The following is a 17,467-nucleotide window of genomic DNA, read 5'->3' as shown; positions in this document are numbered from 1 at the left end:
TGCAACAAGCTTTCCATAACATTTAAATTATCTTGGCTTTAATCTCCTTAAAATATAAAACCAAAATTTCAGCAGACATTCTGCGATGCGATCGACATATTTGAAATATAAATATAAATGGAAGAAAGAACAGGAGCAAGATAGATAGAAATAGAGAGAGAGAGAGAAATGCTGTGAAGATGCAAAGTGTCGTTGTAACCTGATTAAAGTGGAATAAGTATGCGTAATTACATCAGACGACGGTAGATATCGTATCCAGTGGCTTTAACAAATTTGTTGTAAACTTGTCGAACATAAATATCTGCGAGTTCAACACCGTTTATTAAACGACATGCATTGAAGATATAACAAAAATCTTTTGAAGCTTCGTATTATGTCTGTTTGAGTTTGAAGCGTATACAGAATTCATGCATACACTATCTATCGTATATTTGGTGAAATGTTAATTGTAATCTCAGCTTGATAACAAACTAACTAAATGGTGTGAAATGATCCCGAAGAGTCAGTGGAGAGAGAAAAAAAAAATGTGTGCACGTCACATGGCACCGCTGGCACGCATTAACATTTCGACAATAATCGTAACAGCGGAAACAAAGATACAACGAGCCATGCACACTGCACACACACACACAAACACACACATAAAATGTTATTTTAAACAAATCTCATTTCCCATTTAAAATTCATACGGGAACAGTGGTGTGAATTCGGATAACGAGAGAATGAGAGTCAACAATATTAGCAAAAAATGCGAATGTTCATGTTGTGCAACGAGAGAGATTCGCATGTCAGAGAAAACGATTTAACCATGAGCAATACAGTAATCAAAATAAAAACTAAAGCCGAAATCGTACGGTTTTCTCTTTCACGCACTCACACATGTATGTGGAATCTGTTTGAGAATATACACGTTGTCATTAAAGCGTACACAAGCCAACGAAGTGCTTTGCAATAATTATATAATATAGCAAATGTAGGATGTAAATTGACTCAAACGATAGACCGAGAAAGAGTTTTACAGTCAAAGGCAAAGGTAACAACAAGAATAAAACGAAAAGCACACCATAAATTATACGCTCCATTCATAGTCAGGCTCGATGAATGAATGCAAAAAAAAATAACATTTTAATTTGGTGTTTCAAAAGCTCGCGCTTTCCAAATTCCCATGTATCCAATTTGAATAATCTTCACATCGGTATTCATACGGCAATTTTGCGATTTGGTCATAAAAACATACGGCGCACATTGACTGTTCTTGTTCCATTTTCAGCATAAAGTGTTAAATGCGATGCGAGCCATGGAGCACATGCAAATTTGTATAATGAAAATTTGCACACTGATCATTTGTACGGTGGCATCGAAGTACGGTATGTGCATGCATTTATTTTGTGCATATGTTTGTACGTGCAACATACTGCAGGTATACGGAATATTCTCTCTGGAGAGACCGATGAATTAGGGTGCTCCAGTCGATTCTATTTTGAACATTGTTCGAAACAAAAAGCCAAGCACGTTTACATTTTGAGTACAATTACTTTTGAAGCCAACAAATACGGTCATCGAACGAGAGGCACCTATACGTGGTACGTGGCACACAAATTTATGAGAATTACTTAACAAAAAATGATGTCAACATTTATGTAGAACACTTTCATTGATGTGCAACATTTCGAAACTGAATGTAAGCATGTTTAATTGATTGAATGCCCATTTTTTATAAACACTAATCGGATATAGAGAATGTTGTGATTTTTATTTGTCCGTACGCTTAACTTAGTGTTCAAACACTCAATTCATGCGTTACATATGTTCAATATGCTTTGTTTACACTCATTCAATTTTCGAATTGCACACATGCAAGTGTAGCAAACAAACAAACAAAACAGTCAGCAATCTCTCATTCATTCATTTGCAAGTAAACAATCTGAACTTTAATTCATTTTTATTGAACTATCGTTGAATTGTAGAGACTATACACCTTTTCATTAGCCTGCTCGTTTTATCCACTTACCGCCAGCGAAAATGATGTTGTATGTACGCGCTAAACTCATAAGAAAATTCACGCAACCAAATCAAATAAATATTTTACATCATCACATAATTTAACAGTTGGATAAGGTGATAAAATTGATTCGATGTTGATTATACACAAAAAGATGTGCATTGTGCCATTTTCCAACTAATCGTTATAAGCAGTGTGTAAAAATAAAATGCGGCTGCATCAAATGCAATATCATGTTGGGCAAATGTACTCAAATCCAAAATAGAAAAAAAACATGAAATCATTGCGATAGAATTACCAATGTAATTTAATAAAAGAATTGCCAATTTGAGGTAACAGCTGGTGTCTAACGTCAAATGTATTGGCACACCATTACCATTACACACATACTTTCTCTTTCTTTCTCTCTCTCTCGCAATTGTTCGTTAATGCTTTATCTCATACAGGGCGAAAGGGAAAAAAAACGCGTATGCAATGAACCGCTATTGGTAAAACCATAGAGTGTTGTGAGTAAGTGCTATTGAATGCAATTTGTAACTGGGCATCAACATGTCTGAACCGCATCTAAACATCGTATCAATATTTGTATGACAGCACAGAAAAAAAGGGATGAAACGCCCGATGTCGACAAACGAAAAAAAAATTAAATATCGATTTCTTGAAGCTTTTATTTTCGATTTTGTTTCGTTCGATAAGAAGTTAATTTATTTGAACGAAAATTGTAAAGTATTTCGATTCTGAGTACGTGCATTTATACATAAAAACAAAAATAATAACGACGACTTGATAACAATTCCAAACCCAATCAATTGCTCATCATGGACTGGCGCAGAAGAACAATAAAAGGGTCTGTTGTAAAGCATTCAAACATTTAACTATCGAGTTTCAACACAAACAAATCCTTAACGAAAGCCAGCGAAAAATCCGAAACACAAATAATTCCGCACGATGGAAATGTCTAGAGCTAAACGAATACCAAATTGAAATTATACTTCACGCACAAAAAAAAACATACAACAACTGGCATACGATGAAAAATACAAAAAATTGAAGACAAAAAAAAACTAGATTTTTCACTATGGTTATTCAGTTTTGCGTACAAATGCCTTGGCTACACTTGAACGATGCTTATTTTCCAGATGATTCTCCAGAGCTCTCTCTCTCTCTCTTCCTTTTTTTGAATGATGGTGCTCATCTTCGTTGTTCATTCTTCGTACTTTCTTATGTGTCTCAGAATCTATTGTTTTGATTTTTTTTTTTGGCGTAAAAAAGTCAACACAGCCCCAAGTCCTATACATGCAGCAATGATACACTTCAAACAAACAAAAAAAATAAGTACAATTTAACCCATGACATAAATCATTCACACACTTCCACTGTATTATGGTGTTTGTACGTTTGTTTATGGGATACTTTGTCACTACATCCAAGTGTCATTATAATTGTAATTTTTATTGCACATTTACTATATATTTCTTTCGCTTTGCAATTATTATTTTCTCAAAACATACTCATTTTTGAGGCATTGGATATTTTACGAGCGTTCTGTCTAGGTTTTTACCTTCATTTCTTTTGATCGAAAAAAAAAATCAAATAAAAGTTGGCGAACAAAGAAATGCAGGCCGAAGTGGCTGTGTATTCATTACCCTTGGCCATTTCGGGGTTAAAAAAATAATTCATTGTGGTTTTATTTTCATTTAACTTGTATTTCATTCAGTCGACAAACGTTATAGTGTGCTGTTCACCTTCTTTTTTTCTTTATCGGAAACTTAATTTTTATTTATTATATCAACAACTCTGTAGCGTCATGTATAATGGGTGATGAGCATTCGTGCGCGCGTGCGACGAGCATGGCGAACAAAATACAAGCGTATATGTGCATTTTAGCTTACACATTTTTGTAATAAAAAAAAGTAGGAATCTTCGGTGTGAGATGCGCAAAACGAAAAAAAAAAACAGAGAGAATGACTAAGTTTGGTGAAGCTATCTCACAATTTTCCATTGAAAAAACACATAATACAGCACGCTTCGGTCTCGATGTACACAGATATAATATTGCACATTATCGTTTCCACGGGCGACGACAACGTCAACAATTACAACAAATAAAGAACGAATAACGAATGATGATGACTACGACGAATATCTATTCTTATCATATTTTCTGCAAGAGTTCATTTTCGAACTGGAAAAAAGCATTCAATCATAGTGTGTGCTCGTGTGTTTTTCATTCTTTTCAAAGCCCACTTCTCTTTATTTTGATGTGCTGCACATTCAACATAAAAGTACATATAAATGTGCATGCATCGCATGTGTGTGTGTGTGTGTATTAGTCTGGCAGCATCTGATTTTACGTTCAATAGGAAAGCATGAACAGAATTGTCGGTTCAAATATCATTCTCTTTTTTCTCTTCTTTCACCAACTTATGTCATATATATATTCTTGGTCGGTGCACGTATTCTTCATACTTTGTACACCAAACTAGCGTTGTTGTTGTTATTATTTCATTTTCTGTACTCGTTGTCGTTGTCGTTGTCTTTTCCGCATTCACGGAAACACGGCGGTGCAACAGCTTCTTTTGCTTTCATTTTCTGACTTTTCACCGATATGATTAAGTTTTGGTTAACGTTATAAATATTGAAATTGATTATATTTTTCTTACTCTATTGATAGTTGGGAATACCGTCAGATCGTTCTATTCGTTTTAAAATTTTTGGAAGATTTCAATTTTGTGACATTTATTGCAATGTATGACGCTGAACGTTGTATATGCAATGCATTTATTTGCACTTATGTGTTGAGTGCATATTCAAACAACAAGTGGTGCTTCAGTTTCTTTCAATTGTTTATTTATAACGTGGCAAAATGACGTGGCAAGGATTTATGTGCCTTCCTCTTGCAACATTTACAAAAGATTCTTTTATAACACAAATCGTTTTTGTGCTTCAAAAAAAAAATCCAAGCTGCTTTCACTTTCTAGATTTTTTTGGCCGTTTTGAAAAGAAGAAAAAAATGAATGTGATTTTTTTTTTGGAGAAGAAAGAATAAGATGTCCAATTTGCATAAATGCCACACGAAACGTGTGCCATCGTCTAATAGCAGATCATTAACTCAAAATAAGGAAAAGCGCACGTGAACAAGGGCAAAATTGTATGTAAAGCCGATTGGCCAGGAAATCACGCAAAAGAAGTTGAATCAATAAATAAATGCAACAACAATCGCATTTTAAATATTCATGCGAAAAAAAATATATACACACACTATGAATATGACAAATGAATATTTGTCCCATTTCAATGGAAGGCACCAATAAAAAAATCCTGCAAGATTTGGGAACTGTCCTTTTCTAATGGAATGTTCTATATAACCCAGGCAAATTGATTGAATTTCCGTTGTTACGTTTATATGTTGAAAATATTGTCCGACAATGCTGTGTTCCAATAACAATGAGCCGCTTCAAGCCTTTACTCTCAGAAATTATACCTATTCAATGTATTTTCACAATACACATAAACATAAAATTGAATGCTTTTGTCAGAAAAGATGAAATTATTCTGCCCAGCACATAAATTAATAATCCTAAAAGCTTTAAACAGTCGAAAAATATTATAATAAAAAGAAAACGAATGACGAAAAACTTAATATATATGTTCATGACTCCAGCAAAATGTTTCATCTTCAGTTCAATAGTTTTTTTTTATTTTCCTTAGTTATGTATTAATCGGCCATTTCGTAAACTTCTCCTCCGAATTCGATAAGCACAAATTCACATGCACACATCATACGCTACCTCAGAATTGTTGATTGTGAAAATTTACAACTATAAAAATAACTGACTGTATGACCCAATTCAGTTTCTTTTCGTGTTCTCATTCAATGTTGTCACGACGTTAATTTGTTTTGTCATGTTTTTTCTTCATCATTCATCGTCCTCTATTGAACATTTGAAAATGGAAAGTGAACATATACAATACACAATGCGATACGGAAATTATCCTTTATTTGTGATGACGAATAAAGGCAAAAAGTAAATTGGATGGGAACATGAAACATAGAATACGCACTAACAAAATTTACAATAGCTACAGAAAGAAGATGTTTCTTTATACTAATTTTTTTATGTATGCTTTCTCCATGCTGCCTTTTTTCATTATATACACACTTTTCTTCAGGCATTATATTGAGATATTTTCAGCAAGATGAATCTCCAGCTCAGCCAGATATCGTCTGGAGCTGAAATGGAGTGAAAACAATAAAATTGATTGTTATAGAGATTGTAGCAATATAAGTGTAATTATAACCATAACAATCACTTCTATTGTTTTCACTCTGGCTGATTTCTAATTCATCTGGCTGAAAATATCTCAATATAATGTCTGCTTTTCTTTTTAGTTGAATATTATCTATGAACTGCTGGTGCTCGGCAACGATTCAACATTGATGATGGAAAAAAAGAATAGAAGAAAATCCGTACAATTCTCGATCTCTTTTAACACAAATGCTTATGTGTATGAATTTTCCATAAGGAACATGTGATGAGGTTGTCGTCGCCTATTTTCGTTAATATTTGATAAACTAAATTTATTTCAGCAAACACCTTCGGTGAGTGTATGTGATGCAAACACGACGAACACAGATGCACATTAGTCAAAGGGAGCACACATTTTCGGATCCGTATGTGTGTGTGTTTGTCCGTGTAGCGCATTCGGGTACTGTGTAAAACGGTTTTTGTTTAAAAAAAAATCATTGCGAACAACAACAAAAATTGAGTGGGACAGACGTGGATGGTGAGAGGATTGTGGGGAGTCAAACCGAAAAATCACGAATGAACACAAACACTCTCTCACTCAACAACAAAAAATATGATTCTATGAGCAATGGGCATGGGATTGCTTAAACATTATTAAATTGGACAATTTTTCATGTTAATAATGTGGACTTTCATGTGTGCATGTGTAGTTTTCATCTTGCAATTTTTTGCAATAAATCACTGATATAAGTTTTCGTTCGAGAACAATTTTTTTTCGTACACTCTATTCTTCTGTACGGCGCACTTTCTCACTATCGTTGTTGAAAGACAATATTTTTGAATGTCATGTTCATAGCGATGCTTGGGCAAAGGCGAGACACTAAATTAGATTGGCACTGCTCATTTTTTATGTGAATGTTCTTTTTTCACTCTTTTTCTCTCTTTATCTCACTATGTTCACCCGCACGTCGCAAAAATTGATATAAATAGCGATTGCGATAAGCATACCGACTTTTTAAGACATTGAGACAATTCCATTAATATACCACGCAGGTTATATTTATGCAGAAAAGCAATCACGTAAATAAGAGAGCATGGTGCGATTATGATCCTCCCCCACTTTTATACCGAATAGAAGAATTTGTACATCGAATGCGAATGCGCGCATCAAAATTAATCATTCTAAGTAAATGCATTCAGTGTTCACAACATGAGCCCTTGTCTTTCAACTCTATTTCTTTGCTTTTTCGATTAACAATATCATGTTTATTTTTATATGTTCAAAACAAAAACTTTCTCCAACCGAAATTCGGTAGTAATTTTTTAGAGAAATATAATAATTTGAGGATTTTTTTTTTTCATTTATGCTTTATTTTTCTATTCCCTTTATTGGATCTCGATTACCTGAAACACTTTTTTTTTTGATGAGTAGTCGAAATCAAAACATGAAAAATCAGTTACTCTACAATATTGTGCATATTATTTTTTTGTATTTTTTGATCCGATTTTAGTGTTATCATTTTTTTTTTTCAAAATCCCAGAAAACTGCACAAAAAGCCCATTTTTTCGGTAAATTTCAGTAAAAATGTGATTTTCATAGAAAAGTGATTTAAAGATAAAAGTTACAAAAACTTCACAGACAGAGAATTAGTATCCACAATTACGAATATAAGATCAAACTCTAATGTATCCAATGAACCCCTCAAATATTTGCCGATTTAATGATGTTTTAATAAAATCATTATATGTCCGGTCTTGAGGGTACAGTGTACAAATTGAGAGACCAATAACACGCTTAAATAAGTGTCATTTAGAGTTTGAGGTATGGGAGTCGAAGGTTTTGAAATCAGAACGAACCACACGAATAAAGCACAAACTCCAATCACAGAACTAGTTCCTTTTTTTTCATTCGTTTAGTCAGTAATCGCAAAGCGAACGACATTTTTATCGAGTCGATATTGGTGTATGTGTGTGTGTGTGTGTTTGTGCATTTGAACCAATATATTTTGATTCGAGGTATTTCAAATGGAGCGATTTGATATGGAACATACCAAAGCATACAAATAACAAAAACACATCGAGAGTTAAAAGAAAAAAGGGGGGATTCAACGCAAATAAAATAGAAGATGTGAAAAAAAGAGAATGGCAACGAAAACAATAATAGCAACAACAATAACAATAGTATCGACAACATCCACAGCATCGACAATGCTAAAGCGATTGAATGAAGTATGATGTACGAACATTCGCTATCCGGAAGAAAGAAGAAAAAAAAATATTGGCAGTGAAAGAGAATGGATAACTCGGCAGAAAATAATAAAATTATTGTCTCTGAATGGATAGAGCATAAAATACAGAGTGTGTGTATAGTGCACACAAATACTCATACATTAGCTCTCATTTCGTTTCGTTTGTCAGCCCCACATCAAAACATATGTCGGAAATATAGATTTTGTGTTGCTATTATCATCAGATTGTTGGGTTGCTGATCTTTAACAACTGACCCTCCACTCTCTTTAATTCTCTACCCTCTCTCTCTCTTCCCCAAAATGTGTGTCGCTTGATCGTTTTGTAATCGAAAGGGCATTCCATTGAAATCATACCATTTCAACTCTGAAAAATTTCCATTCTGTCTCATCCCGTTATATTTTCACACATGAAACGACAATGAGAAGAGACACGCACAGAGAGCGACCAAACACACACACACACACACAAAGAGAAAGCAACAAATTATGAAGAAATCGGATGCGCGCGCGTACGGACTAGATGAAAATATAGTACCCGATTGTGAAAACAGCATCGCCAACGAAAGAAGAGAATAAAAAAATATAACTGAACGAAAATACAGAAATGCGTCCATTTGATGTTCACTAGCAAATAGCATCACACACTCAGACACACTATGCCAGCAAACAAGCCCACACAATGAGAGAAATATAGAGTGTGTACATTTATACTCTCGCTATTATATGAACCATCTCGACGCACAGAATGCGTAGTAAAATCGTAAATAATACCCGGATCGCAGTAAACATCACGAAGTATTTATTCTTCGTGACAATTATTCAGTGTGTACATGAGTATTTGGCTGACGCGTATGGTCACTAGGATGTTTTCTGTGTATTATTGTATTTATTGTGTGTGCGAACATCATCAAATACTGTTCATTTTTTCCTACTTCATTCGATTTTTTTTTCACTCTCTTTGCTTCCCTTTTTCACTTGATTTTTTTTTTTTCGTATTCAATTTTGATGTTCAACTGAAAATATAACGAACATCTCGTGTATGAATACGCAAACAAAGCTCGGATTTTACTGTATATACATCGTTTATTTATGTATCAATATTTTTTTTTTGTATTCATGCTCGCATTCAGTATTGTGATAAATTTAAGTGGAACGAGCATGTAGAAATCGAGCATCGAAAAATATCGATGAATACGATAGAGAAAAAAAAATCAACACGACCAACTCTCATACTCATTCATCACACAATAAATACATATATAGTGTGGCAAATACAAAACAAATAATAGAAAATGTGGCATTGGAAAAGCAATTTTTAGCTATTGGTTTCTGAGGTTTAATTATTATTTAAATTGAAATGATCACGAGAGAAGGAGAGCGAACGCTCATTTCAATTTAAATGTTTTTCCAACTTCCACACATTCTCTTGTTTATTTCGATTTCTTTTTTTCTGTTTAAAAACATATTTTTCATGTCAAATGTTTGCCAAAATAAAATTCAATGCAACAGACGCTCATCTATATCTCACCAACCGAACTATCGTGTAATGAATTCTTATTTACTTGTACCAATAACGAATTTCGTTTTGTTTGTTACATTTTTCAATTCGCCATTTGTTCATCATTAATGATAAATTTTATCATTTTCACATTAACATCTCGATTCAATGCTAGACAGAAATAATAAATGTTCACCCAAAAATGTTAGTTCATTGCAACTAATTAAATCGTTTATTTTTCATTTACTTTTAAATATTCTCTGTTTCAGTATGATTCATTGGCTGTAAATCGAAGTGCCATACATTGAGTATACTTTGACATTTGTTGGAAAATCATGTGAGTTAGTGTATTTAAAAAAAAATGTCAACATTTCGAATTCATCAATGTAAATTAGGTTAGGAGATGAACTTTGGAAATATGAACTTGGAAATGCGGCTTGAACTTGATTGGCCACGCGTATTTTTGGGTCATTAACACACAATTTGAATTGTTATTGCTTGAGAATACACGTAGTTGACAAGTGAATTAAAATACAGCAAGATTTCCCGTTGGCACATCGAATACTAGAAAAAGACGACAAAAAAAATGCATAAAATATGCGTAAAATGATGGAAACCAGAGGAAATAAGATGCGTCGCGTCTTCGACAGTTTTATTTGATTTGAATGATCGTCAGTCAACCGAATTTGGATATATCTCTCAACATATAAAAATCGCAGCAACACATACACGAATTGATGGGCTTTAAATTATGCATATTTTCACATAAAAAATATTGTATGCATATTTATTAGCTCATTACGGTCGGGCCTTCATATTCAACGTAGCTGAAAAATAATATGCGCATGAGTTTCATATTGACGCAACAAATGGAACATCCCAACATTTTTCGTGGATATAAAGTGTCGCATTCAGTGTCACAGGAGTACGTCATGTGCCTGTAAAATGTGAATTTCACTTATTATTATGACTGATAAATTCGTGGTAAGACTTCAAAACGTTGATAATTTTTTGCAGCCGGAGAAATGACAGAAAAAAAAAACTGAATCCGTTAGTAAGGCAATGAAATGCGTAAATTTTCATCATCGATGAAAAGTAAAAATGTCTTTGTTGTGAATTAATTTTCTGCTGTCGGTTTTTTTTTCTTAGTACTTATCACATGAGCGCAGAGGAAATAAAATCGCCAAAGAAGTTAAAACTGTTTTGCATTACAAAATCAAAAGGTGCTTCAAAGTTCTTGGTACCAGAGAGCAAAAAAAAGTGACGTAATTTTTTCTTCAAGCTACACATTAAAAAAATAACACGTGGATGGAGAAAAAATGACGATGGTTCGATGGATCGATGAAAGCAAATATTAATGTTGCATTTGCAGTCACGTTTTTCAAAAGCTGTCATACCTTCGCATCATTGCTGACATGGCGGTGATAAGCAATATCACCCCGTGAAACAGAGAGAGAGAGAGAGAGAGAGAGAGAGAGAGAGAGAGAAGAGAGTGGGAAAGTGAGAAAAGGAGTGATGGCGACTATTATTACTGTTATGTTTATTGGCATTGGAAAATTCGATGTTAATAATAATATCGAATATTTAAGCAGTAAAAGTTAATATGTATTCGGCGAATCGTGCTTGCATGGTGTTGGTTGATTTAAACTTGAGAATTGAACGCGGTTGAACAAATCTAAGCCAATTTCGTTCATAGAAATAGCGATGGGCTTCAATGGTGGTGGTGACACGAATAATATTTATCCAGTTGTTTACAGGTACAAGCGAAACACGAGGAAATGGCATCAGATATAAAGGCAAAAAAAAAGATCAACAAAAACATATGACAGCAACCGCAATGAACACCACCGTCATTACTGAATTTTACAATATTATTGGTACGCGCACAGCAAGTAAGCAACCCTCGTTTTGTGGTCCTGGCGTGGGTGCACAGACACATGCATGCTGATTGTCGAACGGCAACAAAAATCGCGGTATACTACTCATAATCATAATATTATGGTAATATTTTCCAAATTCAATTTGAATATATTAAATTTCTCTCAGTCTTCGATTATTATCTTCATTGAACATTGGGGCGAGTAATGTTCACGCAATTGCTTGCTAGACTCATCTCATTTGTTGAGATTTTTGCTTCGGTGTTTTATTCGACATGTTGAGATCGAAAGGGAACAAATAACGTTGACTGAGTGGTGATGAAGTTGTTGAATATGTGTATGTATCGCAATTTCTGTAATAATGTAAGTACCGGAGACGCACTTTGATCAACTGCTGAACTTTTGCAATGATTATATGCAAACTTAAAGAGATATACATTGTCGTCTTCCGTTTTTCACTTCAATTCGTTTATGGACAACCGTTTCGATTTGAATACAAATTAGCATTGTATTTGATTCGTTGTTTATAATTAGTTGCGGTCACATGAATCTCAATGGCTCCAATTTTTGGTTTTCATAATACTATAATAAATATTTTAAATGAAATGTGCCGCAAATTGATCTATTTAAAAATAGAAACATCTTTTTCAACATTGTTTGATGTGTAAACATATTTGTGGTTTGTTCATTTTGTGCATATTGACCATTACTTTATCGTTCCCATTAAAAATGTTTTAATGCAAAAACCATTGCGCTTCTTAATGTTCACAATACAACATTTTTCACATTGAATATCAATATGAACAAGAGATTTTCATTTAATTGAAAAACACCATTAAGTGGAATTAAGTGTGAATGTCATTAATGTATTTAACTTGGAATTTTAATAAAAACTTAAAAAATGTTCGCATTCAAATGTTTTCACCAAAATTGTGACAAAAATGTCGAAAATTGGCAATTTCCTCGTTTAGACAACGACACGCTTCAATTATTATTTTTGAGATTATTTTAATGGAATTATTTAGCAATATTGTTTAACGAATCATGGTTCTAATATAGTTGCTAATTGAATGATTAGATAATTAGATTTATCAAAATGAATAAGCCTTTGCGTGATGATGTTCAATATTCGGAAAATAAAATATTTTCCGCGTGCCAAGTAAAATTGGAGCAACACCATCATTAAACGACAATGTACAAATAACACATTTTGAAATTAAATAGATTATGATACTCATACATTGAAATGTGCATGTCATTCCACTGGTTCTGAAAGGTTCGTTGTCGCGTTTCATAAATGTGACGTAAAATTCTCGGTTTGTTTATCGAAAATGAAATGATTGGTTTTGTAGGCTTTTAATATTTAAATTATTTGGGTGATGATGAGCAATATGATTTGTTTGGAAATGGCTAATGTTTTGGCTAAATAGTGGTCATCAATAATTTTGAATGTCGCAACATTTGCAAATATATTTTTCGATTTATATTGAAACCACACACTCCGATGTACAATTTTATGGCACATTATTTTTGCGTCGAAAATACATCGACTAAAAAACGAGACGCAATTATTTCGAACGAAGTTTAACATTTTACCTCATTCTCAATTGATCGTTCAATCATTCCAAACATTCGACGGGCGCTTATTGGTTTTGTTCTGATCATTGGAAGACTGAGGTATTTCATCGAAGATTGCCTCACATTTATAATTTGTGGTATCTTGTTATTTAAACACTTATTTATGCAATCAATTGTTCATTTCAATCATTTATCAGCATTCTAAACTGTTTTTCCATTATGAGAACAAGGCTCATGTCAAAAAAGTTTACATAATTTGGAAGTTCATGTTTTTCTCCTTTAATCTAATTTAAAAAAATGATTTTTTTTCTGATATTTTAACGGTCTATTGCATCAATTTTTTTTCAGAGGTTATAGATATTTTTTCATGCTTAATTTAGCGTGAAAATACTTAAAAAATAAATTCAAAAATCAAAATGCAAACACCGTGGTTCGTTTCAAAAGTCTGATATTTGAAAAATATATTTTATACCCCGCCCAACTACCCAAAAAACATTTGTTGTGGCAAATTCATCCATTATCGGGCATATGTTGACGGTCAATATTAGGGTCGGATTTGAGTGTAGTTTCAGTCATTTTCAACTTCGCAATGGAAAGAAAAAAGAGAAAAAATAAACTCAGTTACTAAGTATGAATCAACATCAATATACTATCGGTTCAGTTCAATAAATGATACTCACCTACGGGTTATTTTATATACCGAACTGCCCGTACTTCGGTCAAGGCCACAAAACTCAAGCCCAGCATAGTAACAAAACGTTACAATAATATTATTTAAAAAGAAATCTTAATGCTACATGTAATTAAAACTGGTCGTCATCGGAAACATCGAGAACATAAACGTAGTCCTCATCGTCACTGGAATCCTCATCGTCAGCTGCTTGATTTTGTACGGCAGCATTTTGATTCTGTGGTCTCAATAGTTGCGGATGAATGTCCAATCCCAACACCGTACAAAGACCTAAAAACAAAATCGTAAACAACAAATTGTTAGCCAAAACATTCTTAAACATTTTTAATTTCAGTGATATTTTTTCACCTTTGTACATGATGTTCTTGGCTGCAACGATATCCCGGTGCCAAACAGTTTTCAATTGAAATGGAGCTCGATCATCTTTCCAAATGCCAGTGTTTAGTTGCCAGTTTTTGAAACATACTTGAAGTTTTGACACTAAACCATCTGAATCCATTGGAATATGATCTGGGTTGGCTGCATTCAATCGATTAACAAAATCAACTGCATATTTACGCAATTGTTGGTACACTCGGTTGCTTTTCATGGTGATAATCACGTTCGGTAAATTCCATTGCGATGACTCATCTTCACTTGGAATACAATGCTGACAAACTTTGTATCGATCGCTTTTGGTTCGTCGATCGAATGGCCGGAAACATTTTGCACAAGTTTGCGATGTATTGTATTCGTCGACCAATCGTACAATACAATTTCCCAACTTCTTGAAACTGTTCAATAGTCGTCGTAATCCCGGGCATCGCAATCGCTTTTTAATACCAATTGGTGAGTTTGGAGCTATTTGAGCTGCACCAATAAAAACGAGCGCCGACTTTTTTTTCGTCAGTGATGCCGCGATTTTGTCACTGGCCCGATTCTCTTCGATGTATTTATCAAGACGGAGTCGAATAAACTTTCTTGTTGTGTACACCGCCATAGCTGGTTTCATCATTTTCACATAATAAGCGATGTAACACATCCAATGTGAACGTCCTTTCGGCGATGGAAAAAATGCATAGCGTTTATAGTCGAGCTCCCGTTGTTTTTGCAACAATTCAGTCCATTGATCGGATTTACGCTTGCGTTTGCCATATTTCGCTTTGAAATGGTATTTTGGACCATCAATTGTGATGTTTTCCTGAGATTTACGAACAAAAAATCATAGAAGTAAACAAATGATAAATAAAGAATGAATTTATTGTTTCTTACCTCGTTGCCGGATCGAACGTGTTTGCGAACGGTGGCGTTCCATGTACGAACTCCTGGATCGATTCCAAGCACATAATCAAACTCAAAATTATTGTACTTCTCTTTGATGGTGTTGTTATCAAGTTCTGGTGTATTGCGTTCAGGCTTCACGAAACATAACGAAACTGCCACACTATCGGTTGCCACAGCAAAATCGAATTCCTTACCATTTCCAAGTTTCGAAATTTTTGGCAGGTCAAATATTAAATCCCAATAGATAGCTGGATTGCTATCGTATTCAGTTTTTTCAATGTTTATTGGCTGACCGCGTTTTCCTTTTGCCAATTTCAATGCTCCAAATTTGCGCGCAATCAAATAAAAAAGATGGATATCGATGCGGATATGTTTCATATCGAAATCGTGGATTGGAACTACTAAAAAATTCTTTATTTTTGGCGGGAGTGGAGTGGTCGGCATGACATTGTTGTTCGGATCGCGTCGATATTGGAACCAGCGTTGTTTCAACATTTCATATTTCGCGTGAAAATCGAAAATTTGTCGCTGAATGTTTATAAATATTGGAATGCTTTGGAACCAGCGATCACGAATGAGATTCTGAAAGTGTACATTGATTGGCAATCCAATGCCTGCTGCTTCGTTTAATAGAAGATCGATGTTCGCGTTTCTCTCGACTCTACTCTGGAACATTACGATCTTCGTCGCACGTTTTACATCCAATTCAGTGATGAGATTTCCTTGTCGATTCAAATTCAGTTCGTAGCGCCTTAGCGTGAAAAATTTCTTGATGCGACTGAATGCCCATACTCTGATGTTATTTTTCACGTTTGTTATGTACTGAGTGATGAGATGATTGAATGCATTCCCCATGCCCTCGCGAGCTGGCCAATTTTCTGGACAAAGAAAATCAGGACATGCTTGCTCCACAGTTCGTCGAAATGCAAGCGGTAATTTGTGGTAATTTTCTTGTAATACCGAGGTGAAACATTCACCAATTACACCATTCACGTATTTATTGAATTCATCATTCGTGTATTCATCGGATTCGCCTTTAAAAAATCGAACATTTTCATCGTCAAAGGCTTTGTTTGCTTTGAACAAAAACAGTAATGACGCCAGAGTCGTAATCATTGTGGCCGAAAGGCACCAGTATGTGACCTGATCGATGAATGGTGCACGATACTCTTCCCGCAGCACTTGATTTAGAGTCATCTTCAACGACGTACTGCGCCCATTCTTGGCTCTCTTTCTTCTCATCGTGACAGATCTATTGTACAAAAATTGAAGAAAAAAATACACCAAATATAGCGTAGATCACAAACACAATAAGATATAAACACTTCTATCACAAATTAAATGAAACAGTAATGAAGAACGCATTATAAATATCACCTCTTACCTCAACAAAGTGACTCTGTATTCTAAATCGAATGATGAAATTTATTTCCAATGTGACATCAAATATTTTGCCGATCGAAATGTTGTTGGAATATTCACAGTTAATTTTATCAACACTCTGTTATTTCGAAATTAAAACAAAGACAGTCACAAAACCAACTGTGAATATATCCATTCCACAGGGAACAGCATTCTGAACACACAAAATCGTTTTTGAAATGACAATAAAACCAATTGATCGCCCAAACCACGCTTCAAACACTCATATAATTCTCAAGAAATCCTGTTGAAAACAAAACAAAGTTTTATTGTAAACAAAATCGGTTGGTGCAAAAGTTGTTTATACTAACTACTGGATTTGGTTTGACACATATACACCGCGCGGATAGAAAAATGTCAGATAGATGTCAGTTGCATTTCGAAAATTCAAAATAATAATTCCACAAATAAAGAAAAATAAATTTAATGAATGACTAGTAAAAGAGTTCTTCTGCAGAGTTTTATTTATTTCTTTCCGAATAAATTGTTTATTTTTTTATTTGAGCGTAAGATTTGTATTTTCAATATAAAACTTAATGTATTGGGTTGTGTTCACATTATGTTGTCAAATGAAATATTATTGGAAGTGAAAGAAACAAGTGGATCCATTCCATTGGAATTCGTGGAAACTATGCAT

At 34.1% G+C, this 17,467-nt stretch overlaps 1 protein-coding gene across 4 annotated transcripts; it reads right to left on the bottom strand.

The window, feature by feature from the left end:
* Nucleotides 1-13,925: 13,925 nt before the first annotated feature.
* On the bottom strand, nucleotides 13,926-16,840 carry LOC116337743. Of its 4 annotated transcripts, XM_031762587.1 has the most exons (5): nucleotides 16,793-16,840; nucleotides 15,397-16,660; nucleotides 14,494-15,325; nucleotides 14,135-14,415; nucleotides 13,926-14,036 (listed from the first exon to the last, which is right to left on the bottom strand). In XM_031762587.1, exons 2-4 carry the CDS (start codon nucleotides 16,648-16,650, stop codon nucleotides 14,258-14,260), a joined length of 2,244 nt encoding a protein of 747 aa, XP_031618447.1. In that variant the 5' UTR covers nucleotides 16,651-16,660; nucleotides 16,793-16,840; the 3' UTR covers nucleotides 13,926-14,036; nucleotides 14,135-14,257. The 4 variants fall into 4 exon arrangements, with proteins under 4 accessions (XP_031618447.1, XP_031618444.1, XP_031618445.1 ...); XM_031762584.1 differs by having other exon boundaries at nucleotides 14,135-15,325; XM_031762585.1 differs by lacking the exon at nucleotides 16,793-16,840 and having other exon boundaries at nucleotides 14,135-15,325; nucleotides 15,397-16,677.
* Between the last annotated feature and the right edge of the window lie 627 nt (nucleotides 16,841-17,467).

This window comes from Contarinia nasturtii, unplaced genomic scaffold (assembly GCF_009176525.2).
Source record: "Contarinia nasturtii isolate CC-2019 unplaced genomic scaffold, AAFC_CNas_1.1 Cnas_scaffold_285, whole genome shotgun sequence".
In the NCBI taxonomy this organism is placed as follows: domain Eukaryota; kingdom Metazoa; phylum Arthropoda; class Insecta; order Diptera; family Cecidomyiidae; genus Contarinia; species Contarinia nasturtii.
The sequence above is the reverse complement of the archived record's forward strand: the minus strand, read 5'-3'. Positions and strand labels throughout refer to the sequence as shown.